General features: G+C 40.0%; 1 protein-coding gene and 1 long non-coding RNA gene across 4 annotated transcripts in view; one reads left to right on the top strand and one right to left on the bottom strand.

Moving 5' to 3' along the window:
* Nucleotides 1-4,882: 4,882 nt before the first annotated feature.
* On the top strand, nt 4,883-22,900 carry LOC123978094. 3 transcript variants are annotated; one of them, XR_006826863.1, is made up of 5 exons: nt 4,915-5,013; nt 15,741-15,913; nt 17,149-17,431; nt 20,960-20,999; nt 22,254-22,900. It is a non-coding gene; the product is annotated as an uncharacterized LOC123978094 (long non-coding RNA). The 3 variants fall into 3 exon arrangements; XR_006826862.1 differs by lacking the exon at nt 22,254-22,900 and having other exon boundaries at nt 4,883-5,013; nt 15,707-15,913; nt 20,960-22,083; XR_006826861.1 differs by lacking the exon at nt 22,254-22,900 and having other exon boundaries at nt 20,960-22,083.
* scara3 (scavenger receptor class A, member 3) overlaps nt 11,938-23,327 on the bottom strand; it is a 28,910-nt gene continuing 17,520 nt past the window's right edge. The window contains exons 5-12 of the mRNA XM_046061231.1: nt 22,263-22,343; nt 21,338-21,456; nt 20,875-21,119; nt 17,177-17,396; nt 15,997-16,085; nt 15,701-15,893; nt 14,186-14,363; nt 11,938-14,088 (exon numbers count right to left, since the gene is read on the bottom strand). Coding sequence (XP_045917187.1) covers nt 13,598-14,088; nt 14,186-14,363; nt 15,701-15,893; nt 15,997-16,085; nt 17,177-17,396; nt 20,875-21,119; nt 21,338-21,456; nt 22,263-22,343 — 1,616 coding nt within the window. The 3' untranslated portion in view covers nt 11,938-13,597. The remainder of the gene's footprint in view (nt 14,089-14,185; nt 14,364-15,700; nt 15,894-15,996; nt 16,086-17,176; nt 17,397-20,874; nt 21,120-21,337; nt 21,457-22,262; nt 22,344-23,327) is intronic.

Consider the following 23,327-nt stretch of genomic DNA (forward strand, 5'->3'; position numbering starts at 1 on the left):
AATCTGTTGTTTACTCTTGCAAACCGGATGTTGTTTGCAGCACTTTGAAGGTGGCATAAAAATCTGTTTTAGGTGAAATAAGAATAGGAATTTCAGAATAGGAAATCAAATGAACAAATCCACCACAAACCCGCGTTTCCACCCCAGAAGTTTTCCCTTTCTCTGCTCTCATATATCATTGGATGCATGATCTTGTTTGTGTATCAGCCAGTTAGTATTGTGTACCTCTGACATGATAGGTATGACATTTGATCACTCATTTACTACATCTCCTTGACAGCGTAATAAAGCCTCTCTGGGTCAGGAAGGGGCCAAAAACGTTGGCCAACATTTCCTTTAATCCTCTTGGGGCATCCGTTCAGAATAGAGGAATGGTCAGCAGTACAACTCGTGACTACTTAGCAGGCTCCAGGGTAAACAGGCCCTCTCAATCAATCACAGATAGGAATATCTGAATTGTTTCCAAGTGCTAATGGGAGCCAGGTCTGCTGAGGTTCCTGCGAGTCTGTAAGAGGAATGTTTGGACAGCGAGAAGAGGCTGTTCAAATATGAAGAAGGAAAATGTGATTTGTGATGCAACACAGAAAGAATTACCTGCAGAAAAAAAAACGGTAACCCAAATCTATCAGTAAAGTAGATTTTCAGTGGAAATCCATCATCCTGAAGACTGAATACTTTAAGATCTTAAGACTCTAGAAGACTTCACTTAAATAAGAAAACACACATCTGATTCCATTCAGAGGACAATGTTGTCTTTTTTTCTCCTTGTGTTCTCCGTGTGTGCACACAAGAATGTGTCGTGTAGGTGGCCGATTGAGTGTGCGTACATGTTTGTGTTTTTAAGGCAATGTCATATATAAACATCCCATAATTATCGTTGATTGCCTCAGGGACCCCCTGACTCCTACAAACCAACAATTGTGCAGCTGCTACCAGGACATTTGAGGCTCCCTTTTCCAATTTACAGCTTTGACATAATCTGCTGCTCCCCATGGAAATAATTATCTGTGCTGAAATGCATTTTTATAACATAAAACAACTATACTTTGTCACATTTTGCAACCAGGGTTTTCTTTTTAATGGGATCTAAAGAAGTGCTGTGTTTGTAATACTATTATGCTGCACCTTCTCGGTGTGTAGTTCATATTGATGTGGCACTAACACATAGCAAACATCTCATCTGGATACCTTTATAGATTTTTAACAGTATGTTAAAGTGTAAATTGTGACCTATCATAATCTCAATTCATATAAATATAAATAAGTGGAAGGAGCCAATGGTTCTGATGTGTTTTTCCTGATTCTGCATCGCTTTTGTTGTTTTAGGGAAAGTTGTGCAAATATTCAATCTTCATGGATTAAAAAGTCACAATATAAAGAATAATAACTGATGTATATGCAGTTCAAGGTATCTTGAAAAAAGTTTTATGGATGACTCTTTTTCAACAAATAAATTCAGCGTTCCTGTCCTTTTTATTCCCTACATGGGCAAATGAAACCCAGAAAACCAAGTAACTGTGTGCACATGTGTTTGTCTCAGTAAATGTTTATGTTCAGTGTGTGTAGGAAGGGTAGTGTTACAGTATGGAGAAAAACAGATGTATGGCAGGGTATGGAGCATTTAGTTGCATAACACAGGCGAGAGGTTATTTAAATTTGTAAATGACCAACATCCCTCCTCTGGCAGAGCTGCTGCTTCACTTGAAGTAAAACAGTGAGGAGGAGAAGAGAGAGAAAGAGCAGAATAAAGTGTCTGTAAGCAGCAGTTTCCATTCGGAACAGCTGAACTTCTCTTATTATAAACACTGGGAGGGAAATGAAGAGAGGATTTTATACTGCAGCTCCTCCCAAAAAAACTGGATGAGGGTTAACCAAGGGTCTGACTTGTGTGTCTGTACAGGGCCATGTGTTGGGTGCAGCTTTTAAAGAAACATTCTACAGTGTACAACCATTATCCAAAACAAGAAGTTGTTTTAGTGATAGGTTTTTGGCCTTTGCTATGGAAACAATGAAATTAAATTTATTGTGGTTCAACATTTGATTGTTATCACGTTGTTAGTAACGTGTTAGCAAACAGTTCCCTATTTACCCATTCAGGATATATGGAGCAACATAATCACTGAGTCAAAAACAAACCAAAACAATGAGCTGAAAGTTGCTAAAACTCTCTGAGGAACTTCAGAGTTGGTGATAATCCCCTGTGGTTTTATCACTACAAGCAACACCTTTCACAATACACATAATCATTTGATCCATTGTTAATATAAAAAGATTGATTAGTGGAGCTTTAAAGACACAAAACTACTTTCTTGGAAACTCATGGCTCACTGCTGCTACATGAGTTGGATAAAGAAGACACTGCCACAGTTTTTTAAGATATGGCCCTACTTTACTGATTATAATCTGTAGTGACACACTGACAGGACTTGCACAAGCAAGCTTGAGGACGAATTGACCAGCAGGAGCATTGAAGTGATATACAATTGTATTGTTTCTTCTTGCATAATCCGGGGAAGCCCTGATGTGTGGTAAATCTTTGCTAAATTGCTTTTGACTGTTGATGAGTGGCAGAGTTTGCAAACTGTCTGAAATATTTTGTGGCTGAGATGAGGGAAGTTTATAGATGATGGCCATGAAGAAGAGAAATATGTTTTTATTTCAATAACCAAATTACTGGTTTTTAATGTTGAGAAATTGTCATGGCTTGTCCTCTCTGTTACCACAGCTGTCTGCCATGTGGGCTCTACATTGCTCACACACTATTTGGCTTGTTTTACCAAACAAGAAAAGTGATGAGACAAAAACCCACCAACCCCACAACAACGTCATCATGCTGCTAAATTGAAATGATGATTTCCAGGACCCAGAATTTTTAGCTTTTATATTCAAATTAGTTGTTTTACAAAGCTGGAGAACAAAGAATGTTGTCAATAAACAAAACATCTCCGATTGCAAAAGAGGGAATCAGATGACCAAGTTCCATGTTAATGAAAAATCCCAAGAGCTTTTCCATTGACAAACACAACACAATTTTGAAGTTTCGACGTTTGGGCTGTTTTAATATTTGTGAAAAATAAAAAAAACAAAAATAACAAATTGTTCATAAAACAGACATGCTTATTTGGATTTCTTATTTGGCTCTTTCATGTAGTGATTTATGTTTCTAAGGTATTACTCATTATGATTTTCAGGCTTCAATAACTGGGAAGAAGCATTTTATAGGAATAAGTTTCAATAAAATAAGCATTAAAAACGAAACCAGTTCATACAGTTTTTCTGGTGCCAATAAATGCTGGATCAATGTGCCAAAAATAAAATGAAGGAAAACACTGCAGACTAAGCTTCCTCATTTGGCTGCAGCTTCACTCCAGACACATGGTTATAATAATACAATACCTCAGTTTCCCCTGCTGCTATGCAAAGCAAACAAACATATAATACTTTAATTTAGGCTCTGTATTAAATGTTAGGTCACTTATTGAAATAACGTGACTTCAGAATGTCTGGACGAAGCTGTTTTGCAGGCGAGTAATTTTTTTCTTTAGTGGAGGAAATATTCTTAGAGAGTCTTAGAGAGTGGATTAGGAGCTGGGCTGGTGCTCAAGGTAACCACAGGTGTTTGACAAGAAAATTGCAAGTCTGTATTTTTATGTGTCTTATGTATGAGGTTTTTGTGTATTTATGTTGTTTTTTTCTTTGACCAGCTCTCCATTGACACTATCTTTCCAAACAGGTGCATACATGTACAGTATATTCTATATGTCTGGAGGACTCAGAAAAACAGACATGTAACCTGTGAAATATGACCCAAAGCAGCAGATTTTAAGCAGGGAGGCATCCCACAACAGAGGTTTCAGATGTTGTGTGGAGTGTGACAGCAGGCCGGGGAACACTGGTGCTTCTTGCTGCTGTGGCACTTCCTAATTCAGTGAGAGCCCATTTATTTTTGTCTTGGATGGATCGGCTGGCAGTCCAATCTCAAAAAAACATAAGTGTGAATGCATCCAAGAAGCATTCAAGGTGTAAATACATCCATCTCTTGTTCCTCCCTTAATGTAACTGTGTCAGATAGCAGTCTTTGGAAATAGCCTGCCTAACTAAATCGTCCATGGTCTATCTCCTCCGTCCTTGTTATAATGGCAGCCAAACGGCAGAACTGAAGAAGTCTCTTGAATGACGGACGAAACGTCTTCTAGCATCTTCAACCAAGTTCAGTTGCCCTTGACCTCAACCTTTGTTGGATAACGGCAGCTAAAGTTACACTAAAATTACACTGAAGTTTGTTCTCTCATTGTTTGTTGTCTCATTAAAGCAACAAGGAAAAACTGCTCCAGCAATTTATACTTATACGATCAAATACAATCTCCACAGACCTGCTGTGGCATTTATCTGATGTCTGATCTTTTTAACCACTAAGTAAGTAAGAGCATGAGAAGACGATAAAACTTTTGGTCTCTCTCGTAGTTCATAAATACGATTCATTACAGTGTTTGTGTTAGTTTAGAGATTGTTGTTAGCTAATACTAGTTAAGTTGTTATTGTTGTTAAATTGCTTAATTGCAGACTTTACTCTTCCTCTGTGTTTTTGGCATTTAGTGAGAGGTGTATTACTATGGAGGGATTATTGGGTCAGAACTAAAACTAAAAGTCTAAAACTGGGAATTTGGGGATTTAGGATTGGGGTTTTGGGGATTTGGGGATTGGGGTTTTGGGGATTGGGAATATGGGGATTGAGTAGTGTATGCAAATGAGGAGGCGTGGCCCAAAGGCTGCAGGGAGGGTTTGGAACGGCTGAGGCGCAGAGGCACTTTATGGACTGCAGGGGGAGCTCTGACTGCCAGCACACCGCCATGAAAGCAAGAGGAGGAAGAGAGCAGGGCTGGAGGGAGGAGTATCATTTATAATACCATAACTAAAAGTGTACAGCATTTCTGTCCATGTGGCCTCACACACAAAGTCAACAGTGAAAGGAAGGCTATCTATCTGACGAGAAAGCAGCGGACAGTACAGCAGGTAAGATATGATAACATTAGCAAGTTAGCTATACTAGGCTAACTGTTGCTGACATGCATGAGTTACGTTACTGTCGGTAAATGCAGGTTTTAAATGCGGCTATTAACCCCGCTGTGGGCTGTGTGTGTGTATAAACTGTAAAGATAAGGTGTAGAAGCTGTGTTTCTGGGTAATAGCACCATGCTGGGCAGGTGACAGGTGTGTGTTTACAGTGTTTGTGTGCTCTGAAAAACATAACAGCGCAGCTATAAAGTCTCAGCCGGCAGACCTAGTATGGTATTATTACTACACAGATACAGGTGCTGGTCATATAATTAGAATATCATCAAAAAGTTGATTTATTTCAGTAATTCTATTCAAAAAGTGAAACTTGGATATTATATTCATTCATTACACACAGACTGATATATTTCAAATGTTTATTTCATTTAATTGTGATGATTAAAACTGACAACTAATGAAAATCCCAAATTCAGTATCTCCGAAAATTAGAATATTAAGACCAATACAAAAAAAGGATTTTTAGAAATGTTGGCCAACTGAAAAGTATGAACATGAAAAGTATGAGCATGTACAGCACTCAATACTTAGTTGGAGCTCCTGTTGCCTGAATTACTGCAGCAATGCGGCGTGGCATGGAGTCGATCAGTCTGTGGCACGGCTCAGGTGTTATGAGAGCCCATGTTGCTCTGATGGTGACCTTCAGCTCTTCTGCATTGTTGGGTCTGGCGTATCGCACCTTCCTCTTCACAATACCCCATAGATTTTCTATAGGGTTAAGGTCAGGCGAGTTTGCTGGCCAGTTAAGAACAGGGATACCATGGTCCTTAAACCAGGTACTGGTAGCTTTGGCACTGTGTGCAAATGAAATCTGCATCTCCATAAAGTTGGTCAGCAGCAGGAAGCATGAAGTGCTCTAAAACTTCCTGGTAGACGGCTGCGTTGACCTTGGAGCTCAGAAAACACAGTGGACCAACACCAGCAGATGACATGGCACCCAAAACCATCACTGACTGTGGAAACTTTACACTGGACATACATACATCTGTGCGTGGTGGTTCTTGAAGCACTGACTCTAGCTGCAGTTCACTCTTTGTGAATCTACCCTACATTTTTGAATGGGTTTTGTTTCACAATCCTCTCCAGGGTGCGGTTATCCCTATTGCTTGGACACTTTTTTTGTACCACATCTTTTCCTTCCCTTCGCCTCTCTATTAATGTGCTTGGACACAGAGCTCTGTGAACAGCCAGCCTCTTTAGTAATGACCTTTTGTGTCTTGCCCTCCTTGTGCAAGGTGTCAATGGTCGTCTTTTGGACAGCTGTCAAGTCAGCAGTCTTCCCCATGATTGTGTAGCCTACAGAACTAGACTGAGAGACCATTTAAAGGCCTTTGCAGGTGTTTTGAGTTAATTAGCTGATTAGAGTGTGGCACCAGGTGTCTTCAATATTGAACCTTTTCACAATATTCTAATTTTCTGAGATACTGATTTTGGAATTTTCATTAGTTGTCAGATATAATCATCAAAATTAAAAGGAATGAACACTTGAAATATATCAGTCTGTGTGGAATGAATGTATAAATTATACAGGTTTCACTTTTTTAATGGAATTACTGAAATAAATTAACTTTTTGATGATATTCTAATTATATGACCAGCACCTGTATGGATGTAACGTTGAGGCCTGATAGACATCCGCTAATCAGAAACAGAGGACACTACCTGCATCACCTCCTCTCTCCCTGCCTGCCTGTGTCTTGTTAGTCTCATGTGTGTGACCTGTGTTGCTCCCGCCCTGCTCGTTAGTCCCTGGTGTATATATGTTTGGTGTTTCTCTTCAGTCCTCATCCGGTCATTGTAGCGTGTTTACGCTCTGTCCCGTGTTGCTGTGTGTTGTCCTGCCAGCCTGCCTTACTAGTCGTGTCACCCTGTTTCCCTGGATTTTGGATTTTTGTTGGATTACCTTGTTTTTGGACTCTCAAAATGCCACTCAAATGTAAGTGTGCTCGCTTTTGGTTTAATAAACCATTTGAACTGTTCCTGCCTGTTTCCCGTGTCTGCATTTGGGTCCACAAACCTGCCTCACCACACAAATCGTGACACTATCCTAAATACCAAATGCCCAATCCTAAATACAAAATGCCCTATCCTAAATACCAAATCCCCAATCCTAAATGGCTAAATGACTAAATGCCCAATTCTAAATACCAAATTCATTTTTGATTTCGACTTTTAGTTTTAGACTTTTAGTTTTAGTTCTGACCCAATAATCCCTCCACATATTACCATGTCCCTGTGGAATGGAGGAGGGCTGACCCTGATTTGCATGTAGTAGAAAATAAAGATGGATTGCAATCAGATTTGTGATCTGGTTAATGGAAACACATATATGTGTGTGGTAAGGGATACATGATATGCTCCCAATGATACGCATCCATAGACTGTATATAAGAAGTGGACGTAGTCATCGTGATGTCACCTGTTGGTTTGTGGACTGCCGTTTTGAAGCCTCGAGTCTGACCAATAGGGCGCCGCCATGTTGAGTTTTTGCAACCAGCGGCACCGAACGTGACCCTATTTGGATGAGACGGTGGAGCAAATGGCTGTGTGTGGAGCTAGCTAGCTTGCTTAGCTAGGTGCATCTGTAATTCACCTTAACTGGGCTGTCAACTTTGTCTAGCGAACAACAGACTAAATGTACTCACCAGAGAAAGTGAACAGCCAACTCCTAATGAGCTTTTTCAACGGCACAGGTTAAATTTACGCTGTGCCGCAGGTACGAGTCACCTCTATCCTGATTGACAGGTCGCCATGGTAACGACTTTTAAATAATAGATAATCCCGCCCTGAAACATACTCTGCTTTATGGTTGAATTTCCTCTAAATGGGAACATAATTTTGAAATGAACGTCATGTCGTATTGAAGAAGAATTGAAACTAGCAATTGAGACCATAAATTCATTTTGAAAGTATTGAGGTAATAAATCAGGTGAGAAATAGGGTCATTTTACCATTATTTCTAATGGACTTCTTTTTGCAAGAAGAGTCGCCCCCTGCTGGCCGTTTAATAGAATGCAGGTTTAAGGGACTTCTGCGTTGGATTCAGACCGGAAGCTTCCCGCTTGTATGCATCTTATATCTAGATTGTATCAGCCCTTTTTAAAAAACTCATTGTTTTAAAACTACATCGAGGGAACAGTAACATGAGTTTGCAGCCAACCTGCACTCTCAACTTAATTTGGATTACAGCAACCCAAAGTTTAAGAATCAATTCCTCCATCTATCCAACCAATACTCATACCTAAATGACAAAATAAGGCGTATTTGAAAACATTTGTTCCCTTTCTTTAAATATTTTTTAGTAAACTTAACCACACCTCAATCATTTAATACTCTGGATTTTGTCTCTTTAGTGTGGGGACTACTCCTTTTCAGTACTTCAAATACGCCCAAATACTCATTTTCAGAGTTAACTGCTGACTCACTGCGCACATTGCAAGAGGTGTGATCTCACACACACACACACACACACACACACAAAGAAAAATGGTTACCTGAGCCAGAGTAAAAGGCCAAATGTGTTTTTACAGCTGTCTACGTAATGAGCTCTTTGGGGGCCTGTCAAGTCAACAGTTAGCTAACGTCTCAAATTGTATTAGTATATGTGCATATGTGTAAGTGTGTATGCTGGTCCAGGTTAGGTAATGTCTCCCATGTCCTTGTGACAGAAGGCTGAGAGAAAGTATGACATTTAAATGGGAAATATAAAGAGAAATAATTCTGAACACGTATACTTTTCTGTCTGGAGATCAATGTACATTTTCATCTTCACTGACAGAAGAGAAAAGCTGGAAATTAATTGATCTGCATTACAAAGTTATTATATGTCTGAGTGGTGCAAATATTAATTTATTGGCACCAGAAAAAATATAAGGGTTCAATTGCCAGTGTTGTCGGCCTATATAAAACGTTTTTGTATTACAATTTATGCTGAGGGTAATGTGAATATCTGTACCAATAGTTCTGGAGACATTTCACAGAAAAAGCCAGGGGATCACAAAAGTCAGTAGGATTCATCATGTGGGAACCATGAATGTCGGAACCAAATTTCATGACAATCTAGATCAAAGTGGAGGACCGAAAGACCAATATTGCTATCCAACGAGCCATGCTGCAAAATGTTGATCTCATTTCAGCCATGTGCAGGCATTACATCACATCACTGAGTCAGCAGAAAGCACTGGTCCTGTGGGGTGCATTAGGCAACAAACCATTACTCTATTACAGAACATCACAGCTACTCAATCCACTTCACAGCCAATCAGCCCTAAAGTGTTCATGTGGAAAGAGGGGCAGAGAAGTGTTACATCCTGGTAATTAATGACTCAGGAAAAAAAAGTTTATGAAGTTTAAACTTTCAGCCTGTTGTGAAGCCTGTTGAATGTAAAGTGGTGACACATATTCCACCTAGGAAAGTAAGGCCTGGCAGAGGTTCCAGCAAGCACATCTGGCCCCGGGGTTTATGCTGGCTCGGCCTGGTGTTTTTCACCACAGCTACAGAACACTATGCCCTACTCTCACACTTCTGCACTTCCTTTGACAGACCAAAGAGCTGCTATCTTTCTCTCTGTCCATGTTGGAGATTTTCATGTTTCATCCTTAATTTCGCTATTGTAGTTTCACAAAAGTATACTACCTTAACGTTAATGATACCTTTTCAAAACCCACTGAATAAACAGCAAAAAGATAAAAACAATGCTGCTTTTCTGAGTCACCAAAAAGGTCACAATATAGATCTTTTCATCATGAGGAACATTTGTGGTGTCTAGGATTAGAGATGTTTAGCCACTGTAATAGTCACTTAATAAAAGCCACTGAAAAGTAGAAAAACAATAATTAAGCTCCCTCTCTGGTGACCTTTGGCAGTTTTTAAGTTCTCAAATTTACCTTGCAAGTAAGCATGCGGTGTACAGTGCAACCTGAAATTAAGAAGTGATCCCTGCCAATTTAAACAAGCCTTGGTTACACTGCCTTTTTTCCCATATTACTTAAGTGAACCTCAGTTTGATCGGGACTGTGGCTGGCTGACTATCCAAATCCACTGCATGTTACTGTAACTGATATGAAAGTCACGCAGTATTTATATGTTTCCAGCAGTCATACAGAGTAGGCTTTACACCTCGCCAAAGTGATAGCTGCAGTCAGTGGTCTCCCCCACCCTGGGAGATCATTTAAAGATGGAGGTTAGACAGGTCAACACATTTTTAATGTTGGTTTTGCTGCATCATGAGGACTGATGATGACTAGGCCTATGTAGTGTAGCGATTATGGGAGAACTGTCCCTGGCTTTATTTCCAGACATTTTATGATAAAGTGATAACATGATATGAAGTGAAATTAAATATGTGAGAGGCATCATCATATATTCCTCTCACATTCAATTTTATTTTGATAGGCTATTAAACCACTAGAAACATGATCAAACTTTTATTGTGTATTAACAGACATAATCAAGTTTTTGTTTGACTACCTCATCGATATATGCACAGTAACTGGAGTGGAGACGCTTTTGGAGTTTACTGACAGTCAGAGAAATGTTTGCGGAGGGCCCGCACATTCTCACATCACGTTCATTTTTATACATCCTGCGTGTGCGTGCCAACCAGCGTACTTAACCTTTTTGTGCATGGGCAGCGTTTATACATGAGGCCCCTGGTGATTTATGGCTTCACATGTGGGAATCGTTGAGATTCACTTGCAGGTTACCCTCACCACAAGTTAAGACTAAAAGTCTAAGACCAAAAACCAGAGAAATGGTTCTGGTATGATTTAAGGAGGTCTAAAGTGAGAATAAAGTAGCCTATAAGCATTTATCCCACATAAGACTAATACTGTGTGGTGCGGTGGTGCAGTGGTTAGCACTGTCGCCTCACAGCAAGAAGGTTGTTGTCCCTGCCTTTCTGTGTGGATTTTGCATGGTGTCTGCATGGGTTCTCTCCGGGTGCTCCAGCTTCCTCCCACTGTCCAAACACATGTGTGTGTGAGTGTGAGTGTGACTGATTGTTTGTCTATGTGTGGCCCTGTGATGGACTGGCGACCGACGTCGGCTGGGACTGGCTCCAGCCCCCCGCAACCCTGTACGCAGGATAAGCGGTTGACGATGGATAAGACTAATACTGGATGTCGATCTCAGCTATATTTCATGCTTCATAAATCAAAAATAGCAGCAATTTTACACTTTTGCGTCAGGTTTTTGAGGTCAAAACTGCTAGTGATTCAGAGCAAATGTTCCATGCTCTAAAAGAATGGTCATGGGGACTGCAGGAATAAGGGATTTGGGTGGATTCTTGAAGGAAGTTTTTGTTGGAGATCAGGTTCCTCACATCCCACAAGGACTGTCACGTTCCAGCACTGAGAAAGTGGGGGAAACACTGGGAAAATAACATCCAGCGGAGATCTGCACTGTCACCACAGGGAGGTCATCAGCTGTTCTACAACAAAACATCTAAATAAGCCTGTTTCTGCTATTCATGTTTGCTGATTGTTGATCAATCATGCTCACATTAAATTATTCTTAAAAGTATTTTGAAGAAGATAACTGCTTTGCTTTATAAAACATACAACAGGTAATTTTGGGCATATCAAAAAGGTATTTTTTTTGTTCTTATTTATTAGATATCTGCACCCTATACTTTACTAAATTCTAAACTGAAAAATGTTATTATAGGGCACATTTTTAGTGTACCTATGTTGGCACAACAGGGTAAATCTAGACAATCGAATATCTTTGAGTCTGTGGCAGCAAACCTCAAAAATCTAATGGGAGGGGTTGACATGTGTTTTGAATTAATGACCGCTCCCTTTCCTTCACAGGGGCAACAATAGTACTCTGCTTTGGAAGTTCAGTAGGATACTGACAAGAACCAGGCTGTTCAAAAAAACTTTATTGAAGTTCAATGCAAGCCAGTCGCATTTCATTACAACACACGTTTACAAAATAGTATGTTTCCCTTTTTTGTAAAAAAAAATAATTGTGAGCTATAAAAGATTATTTACGTGTGTATCATAAGACCCAAACCCTCTTATAAGTCATTACGCTATCACAACCACTTGTGAATGTTTAATTTTATTACTTGACATGTTTACAAATAGTACTATTCATTTATGTGATGAGCTAGAGTAATGACCTTTCCATCTTTCATACTTCTCAAAGGAATACATGTTGTAAAATACACTTTGCTTTCTTTCCAAGAGTTAGATGAGAAGATTTGTACCACTCTCATGTCTGTGCATAAGGTATGGATATGAAGCGGGAGGCAATTAGCTTAGCTTAGCATAAAAACTGGAGGCAGAGGTAAACAGCTAGTCTGACTTCCTCCAATGTTCAAAACTACACCTGCCAACACCTCTAAATCTAATGGTGTATCTTGATTGTAAAATGTGATGATGGCAGCAATGGCACTATCAGATTCACAATAGCTGTTTCTCCCTGCTTCCAGTCTTTATGCTAAGCTAAACTACTCACCTCCTGGCTCGAGCAGCCGCACACAGTGTGGTATCTATCTTCTCATCAAACTCTCAAAAAGAAAGTGAATGAGTGTATTTCCCAAACTGTTTGATCAACAGGAGTCAACAAGAGAGTTCCTTATTACTTTCTACATTCTTACAGCAACTAAAGAAGCAAATGTCCCATAAAATGTAAAACAAAGGTCACCAGAGCACTCCATTTTAAATTCAGGGGGCATGAATTCTTCAATTTTGCCCAGTTTCTAGATGAAAGACAAGTCTTCAGAGTACCTGCTCTGAAATGACAAAAGATAAGCTGACTTTAGTTTTTACAATTTAAAAATGGGAAACAAAAAGGATGTGTCACTGTTTCATAATGTAACTTTACTGTGCCCATATAGTAGTGCATTGGAATGTAAACCTCTGAGTAGTCCAAACAGGGAAAAGACCACTACTTTAGTCGAAATCTGTGGTTAACAGCCTTCCTTTTTATTTTATTTCCCATGAGGTTTTCGTGGCTTGACGACCTCAAACATATTATTTGCTTCTAGTACATTCAACTAGACAAGACTTAAAATTCCCCAAAGATGTATTTTTATTCCTATTGATCTCACCATCTAAGACAAGGTTTTAATTCTGGTAATAAAAAAAATTAACACAATATAATTCTTATAAAGGGATTGTTGTATTTGGGTTGTCTTTGGCTTTGGTCTACAAGAAAACAATCATCAAAAGTAGTTATGAGACCCATGTATGAAGGTCTTTCCAAAAAGCGCTCAATTTCAGGCCTTGGATAGTCTTCTTTTAGACTTCTCAGTTCAGTCTGTGGCAGCAGTTATGTTTTCCATTTTTTAGACCTTCCTCTTGGTTCATTTCATGTGGCCATGTCATAATATCAGGGGAATGCCTCCTTTAAATCCCCATCTCCAATTTTAATTAGTTGCATTTGTTCATAAAGTTCTCAATTATCTTGCGTAATCCCATAAAAAAATGGATTATTGCGTCTCCAGTCACAACGGATTGTATTCTTTCAGTTTATATCTCTCAAATCACACAAATCACCTCTGAGTCCATCTTTCTACTGTTTCTTGGGCCCAGTACCAGCCGTCACGGTCCGCTGCTGGGTGTTGATTCGGTCATGTGGGTATGGCAAGCCTGGAGGTCCAGGTGTTCCGGGTGGTCCAGGTGGGCCTGTTGGCCCTGTTTTTCCCCTTGGTCCTGGTGGCCCAATGATGCCTGGTAGTCCTGCCTGACCCTGGATCCCCGCAGGCCCTGTGGGTCCTGGGACGCCATCTACACCGGTGAGGCCCATATCTCCTTTCTGGCCCTTCTCACCAGGTGGTCCTGGAGGACCAAGAGACCCTTTTGATCCTTTGATTCCTACTGCCCCTTTATTGCCACTGGGGCCTGTTTCACCTGGTGCGCCTTTGGGCCCAATAGAACCCTTCTCTCCAACAGATCCACGGCTTCCTATAGGGCCTCGGTCACCTTTGCTCCCAGTCAGTCCCATGGGTCCTTTTGAGCCAGTCTCACCACGGTTCCCTTTGGGCCCTGGTGGTCCAGGAGCACCTGTTAAAAGAGAGGATAATGAGGTGAAGTTAAAAAAATAAAGTATACATGAACTGTTGTGAATCTCACGTACTTTACATGACAATATCTACTGTACCTTTTACTATAGTGAAGTTCTTTATGAGCTGGGTATGGTGAACATCCACAAGCTTCATCTCCTCCATCACCATGGACAGGTTCCTGACATCCACATCCAGTCGGACATTCAGCAACATGTTTTGCTGTCTCAGTGTGTCGGCCAAGTGCAGGAGTAACAAGACTGTGTTGTTTAGGTTCTGCACAAAAGAGAGGGGGAGAATAAAGAACATTTAAGGATGATAAAAAGACAACCAATCACATATGTGGCCGGAATTAAATCCATGAACTGGCAGTCAGGTGAGGGGTGTGTCTAATGTTGGATGTAGACGATACCATTTGGATCACAGACAGGAGAGGTGCGTCTATGGAAAGGTACCTTAGATTTTTACCAAAATGACGCTTTTCAAGTGTGCTGTTCTGCATAGGCCTGAACCCCCTCGGCCAGATCATCACAAAGACTGGCTACGGATACCTGTTCCGAAGTGGAACAATAGAGGAGATAGAGGCCATTGACATCAAGACAAGAAAGCTCATCACAATGCATGGAGGGTTTCACCTCAAATCCAGCACCCTGAGACTGTACACCAAAAGTAGCGAGGGAGGCCGAGGGCTAGTGAGTGTTAAGACCACTGTCCAGGATGAAACGACAAAGATCCAGGAGTACATCAGGAAGATGGCCCCCAAAGATGAAGGGCAGAAACCCGAGGGTGAGGACAAGGAAGACGAAGAACCTTCATGGAGGGACAAGCCATTGTGCGGCACAAAGGACAGCACAGAAGCACTAATCATGCACAAGAACAGGCACTCAGTACAAGATCAATAGAGGCTGGGGTCTGGGGCCTGTGCAAGGATGCCCCTGAGACAGTACAACACATAACAGCAGGGTGTAAGATGCAGGCAGGAAGTGCATACATGGAACGCCATAACCAGGTAGCTGTCATAGTGTACAGGAACATCTGCCATGAGTATGGGCTGGAAGTCCCAAGGTCAGAATGGAGGACACCTAAGGTAGTTGAGAATGACCGAGCTAAGATCCTGTGGGACTTGATCCAGACTGACAAACTGGTGATGGCTAACCAACCAGACATCATGTTGATCGACAAACAGCAGAAGAAGGCTGCAGTGATAGATGTTGCAATCCCAAGCGACAGCAACATCAAGAAGAAGCAACACGAGAAGCTTGAGAACTACCAAGGGCTGAAAGAGGAGCTAGAAAAGATGTGGAAAGTAAGAGCAACAGTGGTGCCAGTCGTAATGGGAGCACTGGGGGCTGTGACCCCCAAACTGGGAGAGTGGCTACAGCAGATTCCAGGTAAAACATCAGAGGTCTCTGTCCAGAAGATACTGTGCAGAACCCTCAAACTCCCAGCCCTCTGGCAGAGGACCCGAGCTTGAGGATGAGGGGGATGTTTTTTTATATATATATAATATCTTACTATGCACGCGTTAAGCTCTAACCTGCATATTTTTGTCACATTTTGTCACATTTTTGTTACATCAAAGCAATAAGAAAAAACTCTTCTGTGGTTACTACCTGTAGATCTTCTGTGTGTCTGCCCATGCGACTCTGACAGGAGGAGCTCTCGATGTTGATGTACTTGTACATGCTCTGAACGTGGCTGACGGTGGCGTTGATGCTGGAGGAGATCGTTTCAATCTCCATCGAGATGGACTTCAGACGACCATCCAATGCAGAGAAACGCTCACCTGTCCGGTTCTCATAATACCTAAAGAGGACAGATACATTGTGAGTTTTTACATTTCTGGAATGGTAATACTCTTTCTGTGGCTGCATGTTGTGTGTGTTGCATGTGTGTGTGTGTTTGTTACCTGGAATGGTAGTGAAGGTCATGCATGTTCTCCTCGTGTTCGTCCATGAAAGACGTCACATTGTCAAGCTGCATCTGTAGGTTCATCACCTGGAGAAAATACAAACATACTATATGTTGTATTTCTTTACTTGTCAAGACCCTTGCTGACAAACCGTACATTTTCATATAATGGCCGGTCATTAACAATCACTGAGAGGAGTGAAATTACCTGTAGCCTACAACAGCTCTCCATAGTACTACTTCAATTAATACAACAGAGTCATGTCATACCACGTTGCTGATATAGAAATAGTTTCATCAATCTATTTATTGAAGTTTTTCCACATTTCTGTTTTTCACGATCGAAGTTAAGTTGCTGTCATTTAAACTAAACACCTCCAGTAGGGATTTCACATTTAATGCTTGCCAATCACAGGCAGGCTTGAAGACTGTTAATGTGAAAAAGTGAGTTGCTTTCACGTTAGCTTAACATTGATCAGGAAAACTCTAAAAGGAAACGACAACATTTCTCTTAGGTGAGAATGACATGACTGTTGTAGGACTGACTATTATTTACATTACACTCAATTTATCAAGACAACAGGTAAATATGGCAGAAGTTTTGAGTCTGCATAAACTTGGCGGCAGGGGGAAAGGCCTATGTCCAATGTTTGCCTTTTCCAAATAAAAGTCCTGGTTCTCTCTGCCACTGAGGTATTTAAAAGCCACTACTTAAGGATATATGCTAATGCATTACATAGTGCTCAACCATCACATCACTATTCCCAAACCTTACCACAACTTTAAAACATTTTAGCTGTATTTCTAAAACCAAACCATCAAACAGACTTTTTATTAGGTAAGAAGTGGCCAAAATGTCAGCACGTTCCAGGTTCAAATTGGTCTCCAAATTGGTGTGCAAGTACAAGAACACTCCCACACAATAACAGGATTCAGCCAAGGGGTTTTTGAAAGACAAATGTTTAAGCTGTAGATGCACTTTTTTTCCCTAACCCTTAAATTATGCATATTGAACAGTACTATTCCTTATTCACAGTATGTTCTTGCAAATTCCTATCCACAAAAACCCTTGTGCTCTTCATAGATGCTGTATCAATCAAACAATCACAACTCTTCTTTTTCCTAAAAACATTTTTTGTACATCTGGCAGGTGTTCTGTGCTGCAAACACACACATACCTGCTGGGTGAGGTCGTAGTACACCTCGGTGGACATGGCGATTCTCTGGTGATCTGCTACAACGTTGTTTTGGAGTGAGCGCATGTTTTGCGTGGTGCTGCTCGTGTTGGATTTGATTGCACTCAGAACTCGGCTGTAGTTCTGCCAGTCGGTGGTCAACTTCTGGAGGACCAGAGTCTCCTCATCTGCTTTTCTCTGCAGGGCATCTATCCACATTGTACTTGAGAGCAGAGAAAAACACAGAAGACGTGTGAGGTGAAGTAGATAAAACATCAGGCTGTGGTCACATTGTTTTTTTTTTGCTGTTCATTTATACAAACAATCTGGAAGAAGCCAAAAACTGTATGATCAGTAGATATTTTATTAAACCACTACTTCAACTATCTATCTAAATAATTAACCCACATGCATTTAAACAAAATAAAATAAGTCTTCCTTGTTTATAAATTATTTACACATTGCAAAACATATTTCCACCCCATTGAAATTTATGGTAGTATTTCAAAACAATTCAAAAAAAGGTAAATGATAAACACCATCGGTCATATACAACAGGTTTAAATCAGCATTATGCGTGCTGCAACCAAGTCACAACTGTGCTCTTTTCAAATGGGAAATCCCAGTTATTCTTACTGTAAGTTGCCTTCATGAATAATAAATTGCTTATGAGGATTGTCAAAAAAATTGCAGTTGTGGTTATGTGTCTGGCTTTATGCCTACTTCCAGCCGCTGATTAAGTTCCCACAAGGCCAGTCCACTAAAAGTTCATCCCCACATCTACATCTACAACAAGGCTTGATTGTAATCTAGCATTGCGAGGATGAAATCATATGAAAACTGGAGCGATGTTAATTTTATTAACAAAAAATGTAATGAAATTTATTCAACTTCGACAACCATTTTTTCCATGATGAAGACAAGACGTTGACAAGAGCAAACTGACTTCATTAAATCATAACTGTGTAACTTTAGTCCTATAGTGTTAAAGCTGATGAGAGTTGTTCTGGGTCCACTTCAGAGCCCTGACAGATTTCTACCTGGAGCCGAATTACCTCCGAGGTCGTCTCCTCTCCAAAACAAACAGACCCGGTCATTAAAACATTAAAAGCACGTAGCAACGTTGGCGTTAGCTCTGTAAACAGCTGATCCAGGTCCGCCAGAGAATGCAACGTAACTTTTCCTTTTTATTTACCAACAGAGCCGTGCTGTTGTTTCACATCTCGTGACTGGTGAACAACCTGCTGTGTTTGAGAGCGATGTGCTCATGTGTGTTTCTCTGTCTGCAGAATCCGGACCTGATGTGGCCCATTCTGCATCCAGACCTGCCAAACTGCTGCGTTTATATGTGTTTATTTCTCTGTTCCTCTCTCTGTGCTGGAGTTCTTTAAGAACTTGGTGGCTTGATCCAGATTATTTTTAAATTGGTTGAATTTTAATAAGAGTGTGTTTATTCATATAGTGTAAAATTATTACTTCAATATATTTACTGCAAATCTGATATTAATATTTTACTCATGGATAGGGACGTTAGGCTGCTGTATGAATGAGCACTTCAGAGATAATGATAGTAATTATATACATAAGCCTCATGTGGCTGGTCTGGTTGTATACTACTCGGGAAAGAAAATAGAAGGATTTAGCCGGAGTAGTGGTGATTACATATTGACAACATATTTCTGTGGTTTTTACATGGTTTGAATTTGGTTGTGGGCCCAGGGGGGTTTATATAATGATGATATACAGTAATCAAGAGGTGAATTTGTTCATTATTCTTTGTCAAATAAAGCAAGCCAGGCAGCCTTTCCGTGTTTGAGAACGGCGCTGTTTTTTAATCGCCCACTAGAGAGCTGCAGCGCCGCAATAACCAGCCTAGTTCAAATGAACGAAATGAACGAAATGACTCAAAAAAAGATTAGTTCATTTTAATGAACGAGATTTGAATGAACGAGTCTGTCAAAAGACTCGAACTTGCCATCACTATCGCGGACTCGACTCGAATGCACAGATTTGATTGGCTGAGCAGCGTCACATGAGATGATTAGAGCACATGCGATTGGTCTGTGAGTTTCCTGGGCCGCTAAACCAGTACAGTAAATGCTAGAAAAGCTGCGCGGGTTAAAATAGAAACGCTCCGTCACGAGGTAGTAAGTCTCAATAATAAATCGGCTGTAGGTCGGTGGTCTGGAGAGGATCCGGACCGCGGTCCGCCTATTAGTGACCTCTGATGTATGTCATCATTGCTGCTACACACATTTGATGATCAGGGCCCGTATTTATCAAGCTTCTCAGAATTACTCATAAGAACACTGCCAAGAATTGACTTAAGAGTAAAAAAATTCTCGAGTCAAAGCTGCACTTAAAAGTTACGTATCAAGCATCTCTGTCCTAATTTAAGTGAAGTGTAGGACTAAATCTTCAAGTGTCAGTCTTAGTGCTGATTCACGACACATTGCTGTGCCGCAAACGGGATTTTGGATGTAGGCACTGAAAATCATCAGATAAATTCACATAGAATGGTGAAATTCTTGAGAGAAATTTATATTCAACACACATTTGATAATAACGTATTTTTAAGAACATATGTGATATGATATACATATGAAATACACATGAAATGAAAGATTAAAAAAAGTTTATCCTTATATGAGTGCCAATAATTGTGCCTGTGAAGCTGGCTACGAGGGGTGTTGTTGGGAAGTCAATGAAACGAGTGACAATGAGTGAAGCTTTAAGTGCCATAATTGCTTCCATGACAATTCTGCTTATAGAAGGTTGCGATGTCCTCAAATCATCCGCATTGCATTGCTACATTTGTCCTGTGGCAAATAAACAAAGTGTCATCTCTGACATGGATGATCCCTGCTCTGTCCAAACTATGGTGTATAATTAATGGCGTGTCATAATTCCGAAATATTATCCTTCTCCTGAAAGATTTGCGCATGTCTCTGTCTCAACAATGCCATCACAAGCCCCTACTGGCATCTCCTAACCACTTGAGAGACCCCTCAAGCTGTCTTAAATAACTGGAAGAGTAAGAGTGATTCTAAGCTTTAAGAAATTTGATAACTTACTTTTATACTTAAGTTTGAAAGTAGGAGTAAATTTCATGAATTTTTAGCACTTAAGACTAAAATGGCACTTTGAGAAGCTTGATAAGAGGTCTTGTCAATTTTGAATCGCTCCATGACAAATAAATGTAAATGTGTGTCTGTTTGCAACATCTTCTGGTTATTTTTGTTTCAAATGTTTGTAAAAGATACTGTAAAAACTGGGACTATAACACAATCTAGAACTATGCTACCACTAAGGCCTAAAAATGACCAAATTAAATCACTGACTGTCTTTAGAACAGGTGTGATTTGTGATTAAACATTTACTAAAAATTAAAAGCATGAATTTGACTAAATATGATTACAACCAAAATGTTTTTTTGATCTCAGGATTGAGATTAAATCTAAAAATATTTAAAAAATTGTTGTGATAAAGGTTTTGGAAATTCTATACATATCTATTCATGTGAGTGTCCACATTTGTAGTTTATTGTACTTTTCCAAAACTGCAAATGTACCTGCAAAGCTTGCTGTCACAATAAAGCAGAATTCATGCGTCACACACAGTCATTATGTGTATCTAAATATATAAAATACAAGTCAAACAGTTTTGGGCCATCTGTCTGTTCCCTGCATCTTTTCAATCACCTGAGTGCCACTGTCATGTTAACTTGCTGTGATGTAGCTTTGATGTCATACTGATCCTCCGTCAACGTCTTCATTTTCTCCTCAGTTTCCTCAATCACGTCCTTCCAGCCCTCCACCCGATCCAGGTATCTTTCCAGCGACTGGTTGAGAAGTTTGATCGACATGAGGTGGTTTTGCATATCACGTGTCAACCGGTTGCTGGTGGCCTTTAGGGCGGACTGGGTCTGGGAGGCCTGGTCCAGGACCTGGAAGGGGTCAGAGATCAGAAATGAAAGGAGTCACAGGCTGTATCCAATTTTTTGTTGGGGGTTATAAAAAAACTCAAATGTGAGGATTTGCTGCTTCTCTGCTTTTAGATCTTCACAAATTAAACATCCTTGGGTTGGACTATAGTTTGATCAAAACAAACAACTTGAAGTCACTTTTGTCTCTTAAGCTGGTTTTGTGATTCACCATACGGTACCTGCTCCTGTCCCAGTATCATCTTCTGGATGTCTTCAAACTCTCTCTTCAGCCTGCTGATCTCCTCGCTGTACAGAGTCACATCCAGACAGCCTGAACAGTTAGAGGAAGAGCTCAGATCTGAGAAATGAAGTCAGAGAAAGAAAAGGTGGAGAGATGAGAGACAGTAAAAGAGAGACAGTGAGGCAGGATAGATAACAAGATGTCTGCATATGATCTATATTGAAGCTTCTGGTTACCACATGTCTGTTTTACAAGAGGACATTACATTCAATCATCTGTATTGCTTCACACTTCATGAATGACCTTAAAACCCCTGGTACTTATGCAGGGTCTATGTAGCTGACAAAACAATCACACCGCAAGGTCCATTTAGTAGCTGTTCAGGAGCTCAGCAGATGGGAAGATACTAAATGTCACTAAATGTAATTGAGTAAGTAAGTAACTATTCCAAAAAGTAGAAAAAACAGACATGGCATCCCTTCTTCTTAGGATACATTGACTCGCTGACTATTGATGCAGAAACTGCAAACTAACTGTGCTCCCACCCTTTTCCCCTTTGTGTTTTTTGTTTTGTTTTTTTTGGTTGGCTACTTTGTTTGTTTGAACGTGCAGTGTGAGTGATTGGGAGCTGGGGTGGGTGGAAATACTATGTTGTAGGTGTGCTGGGTGAGTTAGACTTGGTATATTATTAACAGAAGTTCTTCGCTTTTGCTAATATCCTTCATCAATCTGTAATTCTGTTCAATTCTGTGCAAAAATTCAATAAAGAAATTCTGGATTAAAAAACAGGTTTTTATTATAGTTATTACTCAAAAACCTTGAATAACTTTTTGTGTGCTGTTGTTTCCACATTATGTTTAGGACTTTGAGGCCACAATTACTTAATATAAATTACCATTTCTATGTCATTCTAGCTACTTTACCCGCTATTCCTTGCTGAACCCTGGAGATCTTCTTGTGGTAGACGGACTCCTCCTCAGACAGGTTGTCAACCTTCCTAAACACTGGAGACACAGCAAAGTTGAGTAAGTTAAGGGACAATGTTCAAGGGTTATAAAATTACATACTCATTTTCACAGTGAAGGAAAAAGTGTGAGTCAATGGTGAATTAGCTTTAAACAAATGCTAACAGGAAAACACTACTGGTGCTAACATTTATTGTAAAGTATTCAGGGAGAGAAAATAACCATGGAGGATGGTTTTGAATGCTGAGGATGATTAACATCAGCAGTACGTTAACAGGACATTGGTGGTATTTAAAGGAGTAAAAACAGGAAGTTGTAATTTAAGGTCTAACAACAAAACACGGAAAGTTTTCATTAGTTAAGAAATGTAACCAAAACACTGATGAATGATGGTTTAGCCAGCTGGCCAGGTCCTGCTCTCCCAACATATTTCCCAAGAGGGCAACAATAATTTAGTGAGTGTGAGCTTTTGTGTATAAGTGTGCATTTGAGGGAATGTTTGTATAGTGTGAGTTTGCAGACTTTTTTCTGAGTGATGGGATTAATGCAGGTCTGGGGCATAGTGTGTTTGCATATATAAACGCTTCCACATGCGTTCTGCACATACCACTTGCTGTACTGTATTAGCTTTTGTGACCTTGATGTTGGACATGGCTCATGACTTTTGCTAAATTCTGATGCTTAACCAATATTAAGACTTTAAATAAATAAATTTCATAAAACATCCTCACTGAGTGTTTGTAAGTCAACCACTACAGATTTCTACAGTTTTTAATGCTTTGGTTGTGACATCTTGGCAAAATGTATGTCTCTCCAAAAAAATCCCTTTTCATGTAGAAGAAAGCTAAAAAATGTTTTACTTCATTGCACATTTGTTACCTAACTTTTGCTGAAGAATTTATTTTTATAAAACAGATGTTCAGCAGGGAATCAAAGGTTATTTGTTTCTGTTTGTCTTTGTGCACATGCACAGTTGGGAGTTGAAGCCAAGTGCAATATCCCATCTGTTTATATTTGAGTTTT

Source organism: Micropterus dolomieu, linkage group LG10, assembly GCF_021292245.1.
Source record: "Micropterus dolomieu isolate WLL.071019.BEF.003 ecotype Adirondacks linkage group LG10, ASM2129224v1, whole genome shotgun sequence".
NCBI lineage: Eukaryota > Metazoa > Chordata > Actinopteri > Centrarchiformes > Centrarchidae > Micropterus > Micropterus dolomieu.